Genomic DNA, 6,410 nt, shown 5'->3' with positions numbered 1-6,410 from the left:
TTTTTTTTGGTTTTTCTCCGGTACCGGGAACTGAACTCACGACCTTGCGCTTGCCAGGCAGGCGCTTTTGCCGCTGAGCTAAATCCCCAGCCCCTAGTATGATTATTTTAATGACTGTTTCATAGGAGATTTATGTCAAAACTTTTAAATTGAGCACTTTAACTGTATGCAATGCATTGTACATAATTATACTTCAATAGGGCTAATTTTAAATGACTGGATTTACTTGAAATTCTAACCAATTTTATCTTCAACGTGGGTTCCTATTTTCTTATTTCCCTTGCCCACCAATGGTTTTTTTTTTTTGGTACCAGGAATCCAACTCAGGACCTCGAGCTTGCCAGGCAGGCCCTGTGTGCTGAGCTATATCCCAGGCCCCACCAATGGGTTCTTATTCCATCATTTACAATGACTGACATGTGACTAAAATGAGTATAAGTTTGAAGTACTCAGGATTAGTTTCAGAGTAAAAAGTCTAGAATGGTTCATTTAACAATTCAAATTCCACTATGCATGTACTTTTTAAACAATAAACATTACTTGAGGTTTTCTCACCTGCTTTCTAAATCTTTTTGGAGGTTCAGCTTTTCACTTAAAAGTACATCAATCTTGGACCTTGATTCCTTGAGTTGATTCTGTAATACCTGGAACACATTACACAGAAAAATAAGTAACTTTCTGATGAGATAATTATTTTACTTCAGAAAAAAGATTTGGTAATGACTCAGTTTCCATACTGTTAGAAGGCCTTTGTAAGGTAGTGAAGCATTCAGATTTCTGTAATCTTTTTCTTCTTCCGACTGACTTTCATCTTTTTTGTACTGCCTGTGAAAAAACACATGCAACGTATTTCTCATGAAAAATCTACCTCTAAAGAAAAATGCCTATCTAATAAAAATTAAACCTATCTACTAAGTGTTTAATAAACTAAACCTTAATTATGCTACAATTAATTACAATTAAGCGAAACTTCCTCAGCCTCAGGGAACATTAGAACACACTTGTACCTACTATTATATGACGTATCTGTCTACTATCTACCAGAATTCTGTTCATCCTTATCTCACCTCCCAGAAGAATATGAGGTTAAGAGGGGGTAGAAAAAACACTTAAATGAATAAACAAACATAACAGATGTGAAACACCCACGACCTTTTAAAAATATATTCTCTATGTACTGTTTTCCTTAGTAATTCAAGGTCACCGGAAAAAATCTGTATAAAACAGTATAGAACATAAATGGACAAGGCCACAGACTTAACAGTCTTGATTCAAGTCTTGGCACCACCATTAAACAGTTGTGTTATCTGAACAGATCAATCTCAGAATTTTTTTCTCATCTGTACAATACTGTCATTTCCACCTCACAATATTGGTATGAAAATAAAAGATACTGAAGTACTCTGAACTGCAATGTTCTGGGAAATCACTATTACAACTTTGATGCACACATCTGTAATCCCACCACTTGAGAGGCTGAGGCAGGAGGATCACTGTGAGTTTGAGGCTGGCCTGGGCTAACTAGTGAGTGGAAGGCCAGCCTGAAATACAGAGAGACCCTGTCTCAAAGCAAACACAAATAACAACAAAAACCAAAAGCAAAGCATTTAAATGATCTAACACTGTGCTCTCTTGCATGGTAACCTCTAGCTAATATGTGGCTAATAAGCACTTGAAATACTACTAATGTAACTAAAGAACTGAACTTTTTATTTCACTTTAATTAAACTTTAAATTCAAAAGCGGAAGCACTGCAAAGTATTTTTCCATTAAACATAACTTTACTGTTTAGGACACTTCATTTTAACTGTATGTCAGTCATTGTAAAAATGTATCACATGAAGGACTACAGGAGTCTGATGTGTACTGATGCACGCATGATTTCTAAAATTAATTACAAACGTATCATTGTTCAGTATTAATGGATTAACAGTCAAATGATTTATTCCTACAGATTAATATAACACACCACTGTGTTATTTAAGCATGCAGACAAGAGTTCTATCATGAGAAAAACATTGGACATTGTTTTAAAAAAAGAAAAAGAAGATGATACAGCTGTGAATGCTGGTGTACATCTGTAATCCCAGCACTTTTGGAGGCTGAGGCAAAAGGATCACAAGCTTGGGCGACTTCGTAATTTAGCGAGATATTTCTCAAAATAAGAGAACGAGATGGGAATGGAACTTAATGCCAAGGCCCTGCCTAGGTTCGATCTGTCTTTCTGCTCTGGTATTGCTCCTCAGAGCGCAACACTGATAGTAACGTAGAGAGGTACTAACATAGGATAGAAGTGTATTCCCACAGACACATTCATTCTCTTCTAAGTATTTATTCAAGTTAGCCCTCCAAATATCAGCTGGTCTTGTCCTCTCATCTCACTCTTTCGTCTTTTCTTTACCTTTTATAGTATACCTAATTCAGGTGATACTAATACCCTTTCTGGAGATCTCAAAATCTAACTTGAAGTTGCTACAATCTCACTATCAAGTTAGCACTCACTCTCAGAACCACAGTCACCTAATCTGAGTTTATAAACTGTCAATCAATCCTAGAAAACTCTCCTCTTAGTAATGGAGAGATTACTTTTGCAAACTTCAGATGAATTCTAATTTTCTCACTTTATAAGAATACTATTTGTAAGGGATCTCCCATTTTCTTCTTATCTCACTCTCCTTTAATGAGACATCCAAGTGACTGAGGGCTTGGTATGCAGCTCAGTGACACAGCACTTGTTTAGCATACTCAAGGCCTTGGGTACAATCCCTAGCACCACAAATAGCTAAACTAAATAGCCGACTCAAGCTTGCTGTGTACAGGTCAAAGAATTTCACTTAAACTAGACCACTGAGAAGTGCTTGTTAAAGAATAAGCCAGGCGTCGTGACACAAGCCCGTAATCCCAGCACTTGGGAGGCTGAGGCAGGAGGATTGTAGCAAGTTCAAGGTCAGTCTAGGCTATATAATGAGTTCATGCCCAGTCTGAACTACATAGCAAGACCATGTCAAAAAAAAAAAAAAAAAAAGCTAGAGGGATTCCACTCTCCCAAGTCTCACATTTTGCAGTCCCAGATTTCTGCTATATGTTTATGACAACAACATTCATTATCACCACTGCAATGGCTAAATCCTTTAATCATCTTGGGCAGAAGACCTGGTTTCCAGAATTCCAGAGACGTATCACATACCATACATAAAAGATGTCATGATGGCTATGTTAAATCTTCTCTATGCTTATTAAAAACCCCAAACCTTCTCTATCACCTAGATTAGAGGTCAGCAAAGTGCTCCCCACATGTCATATATAACCAGCAAGTTCTGGGTTTTTAAAACTAGTTTTACTGGAACACTGGCCCATTCACCCGTGTATCATCTATGGCTGACTCTGTGGTATAACAGAAATGAGCAGTTGTGAAAAAGACAGCATGATCTAAAATCAAAGACACACCAATCCTTTACAAAAATAAGTTTGCCAACATCTGAATCTAGATTAGAATTTACGAAAGACATATATCAAAAGTTAAAACGTATTCAATTCAGACTACGTAGTATTTTCTAAAACACAGAATTGTAAACATTAAAAGCCTGATTTCATTCACATACCAAACCTTCCAGCACTCCTTGAAAGTCAAATTCGTCTAGTGACACTAGGTTCATCATCCCGCCTGGCCGCCTTCTTAAGGTGGTGCACAGCTTTGCAATATGCATAATCCCCACCTGAACTGCTTGACTCATCCATTATTCCCCGACTCTATGAGCATAAAAGTGTACAACTTACTGAACCACAAAATTCTTCATTTTTCTTTCTCTTTACTCAGACTATGATGTTAGTTTCATGTGTCAGTTTCAGGGACCATGGCTGGTACCCAGCAGTTTAGTAAAGTACCATCAAGATGTAACTGTGAAGTACTGTTTAGATGCGATTAGCACTTGAGTCAGAAGATTTTGAGTAAAGCAGTTACTGTTCATAATGCGGGAGGTCTCATCCGATTCACTGGAGGGCTCAAGAGCAAAGACTGAGACCCCCTGACGAATTCTGACTCCAGATTTCATTTAGCCTCAAGAATGAAACATCAACTGTTCTCAGGTCTTTGGTCTGCCTTGAAAATTTCAAATTTGCTAGTCTTGTAATCATGCAAGCGAATTCCTTTTTATCTATCTACACATCTTACTTATACTGTTTTACTTGAGGAACCTCACTAATACATGTAATCATATTACTCAGGATTTCTGCAGTAAAAAAAAAACAAAGTAGCTACCTCATTTCCAAGGTAACTGATGTCTCATTTATATCTAATTCTTATCCAACCTTTTAATGACTACTTGCCAAGGTTATTATACCAACCTACAAACGTAACAACAAATCCCTTGAACTCCAGCCATACTGGCTTAATTATCATGCCATAAAAAAGTCTTACACTTTCATGTCCATGTATTTTACACATAAAATCCAAGCAGAAGGTAATCCAAAGAAAAATACTTATCTTTCCTCTTTGTGCTTTTCCAAGTTTTACCAATCCTTTAATGCAAGTGCAACCCACATTATTTGGATCCCCTGGTCATTCCATGTAAAACTGATCTCCTGCTCTAAACCCCTATAGTATTTGCCATCTGTACAATTTTTAGTAAACTCAATACGACATTGTGTATTAGTGTTTAAGTCTTATGTTATTTTTCTTAATTACTAATATGTTTACTTTTTCTCTCTCTTATTGGACTGGAAACTGCCAGAAGGTAATTATTTATACCTTTGTTTATGGATTTTTCTAATTTTAGATTCATAGTAGTCAATCAAGGAAAGCAACCTAAAAATAGAAGAGACACTGAATTATTTATAGTTATTATACCATGACTATTCTATCTAATTTCAAATTATAGTGATAAAAGTATAGATTATCTGGAGGGCTTAACACATTCCTGCCAGCTTGAACCACCCGTGGTATGTGCAGCTTGCACCACCAGTGGTATGTGCATGACTGTAACATCCGGTGGCTTCTACTACTCAATGGGACTATCCTATGCCACCTGATGGACAGTCATGCGTGTACCACCAGTGGTTCTGAACCACCCAGCAGCAAAACATGTGAATTATAGCGTGTTGTGAACATTTTTGTTTTGAGACAGGGTCTTGCTATGCAGTTCGGGCTGGGCTCAAGCTTGGGACAATCATCCTGCCTCAGCCTACTGAGTGCTGAGATTAGAGGTATAAGCCACCAGATCTGACACAGGCTTTTAAAATTTTGAATGATTTTTGCCAGAAGTAAATACAATGAGTCATATTTTATGTTAACTTCAATAACAGATTTTAAAGTAATCACACATATTATACCTTTCGTGTACATTCTCGTCTCAATGTAATTCTACATGTAGCAATTCTCTCACAAAAGTATTTGCCCAAGAATACAACTCTACAAAAACTGTTCAGTGCATGATTGAGTGAAGAAACAGAAACCACATGTCCTTCAGTAGGGAAAAGGTTAAATTATGGCACATTATTTGTTACACTGCATATATATGCAGCATTGGAAGAAAACACATAATATTTGCATGTCTTAATAAGAATTGAGGGGGAAAAATGATGCATAATCAAGTGTATACTTTTGTCTAAAAAAAGAAAAAATTATACATGAATTTATATATATATTATATATATATTTTATAATATATATAATATCTATATGTTGAGAAAGAATTCTACGGCCTCTTAACTGGGAGAGAACTGTGATATAGAGGGCATGTGGAGAAGGGGGTTGGTCATCACACTGACCAAGCTGGGAAGGACTGAAATGCCAAAAGTCCATCAATGAGTATGACAACACAACACAACTAAGAATGTCATGGATGCTGTGCTGTAGGCCTCGTGGATTACTTGCCATTCCCAAGTTTTTAATCTATGAAAAGTCGTCTATCTCATTTCCTATTAAAATTCTACAGTTCCTTACAGTCTAACTGAAGTTACCTCCTTCATGAAGCCTATCTGGAGCTGGGTTTAATCCACAGTACTAGCACATAAAATAGAGTGGACAATCTTTGGCCCATATGACAGATTCATATCTAAATTAACCTGACTTCATCTGATGAAGCAAATAAGTATTCTCTCAGCTTCTCATCCCTCTCATTCATACGGCTGTTTTTGGCTTTTATTTCCCATTCCCCCTTATGTCTATTATGACCCTCTTCCTCCCTCTAGAACTGTCACTCTCTCTCTGCCTCCTTTTGTGTTCTTCTTTACCACCTTTTCTTTCCTGCTTCCTTCTTTTCATATTTTCACACCTACTGGTAATTACATTTTTACTTTTTGTTTTTTTGTTTTTTTTTTTTATTTTAAGGATAAAAGGAGGGAAACATTAACAGACATACAACATTTTACAACATATCACAAGCACAATACAGACAATACAGAGTTACAAA

At 36.7% G+C, this 6,410-nt stretch overlaps 1 protein-coding gene across 10 annotated transcripts in view; it reads right to left on the bottom strand.

Annotated features, from left to right (window-relative positions):
- Positions 1-6,410, bottom strand: part of Cep70 (centrosomal protein 70kDa) — a 54,185-nt gene that overhangs the window by 22,584 nt on the left and 25,191 nt on the right. For 9 of the 10 annotated variants that reach the window (XM_013505738.1, XM_013505739.1, XM_005406728.2 and 6 more), the window contains 3 exons: positions 4,748-4,804; positions 738-825; positions 556-644 (listed from right to left, as the gene is read on the bottom strand). In XM_013505738.1, the coding sequence (XP_013361192.1) occupies positions 556-644; positions 738-825; positions 4,748-4,804 (234 nt within the window). The remainder of the gene's footprint in view (positions 1-555; positions 645-737; positions 826-4,747; positions 4,805-6,410) is intronic. The other variant, XM_013505740.1, reaches the window with a different exon arrangement.

Source organism: Chinchilla lanigera, unplaced genomic scaffold (genome assembly GCF_000276665.1).
Source record: "Chinchilla lanigera isolate Chin_1 unplaced genomic scaffold, ChiLan1.0 scaffold00100, whole genome shotgun sequence".
Taxonomy (NCBI): Eukaryota; Metazoa; Chordata; class Mammalia; order Rodentia; family Chinchillidae; genus Chinchilla; species Chinchilla lanigera.
The sequence above is the reverse complement of the archived record's forward strand: the minus strand, read 5'-3'. Positions and strand labels throughout refer to the sequence as shown.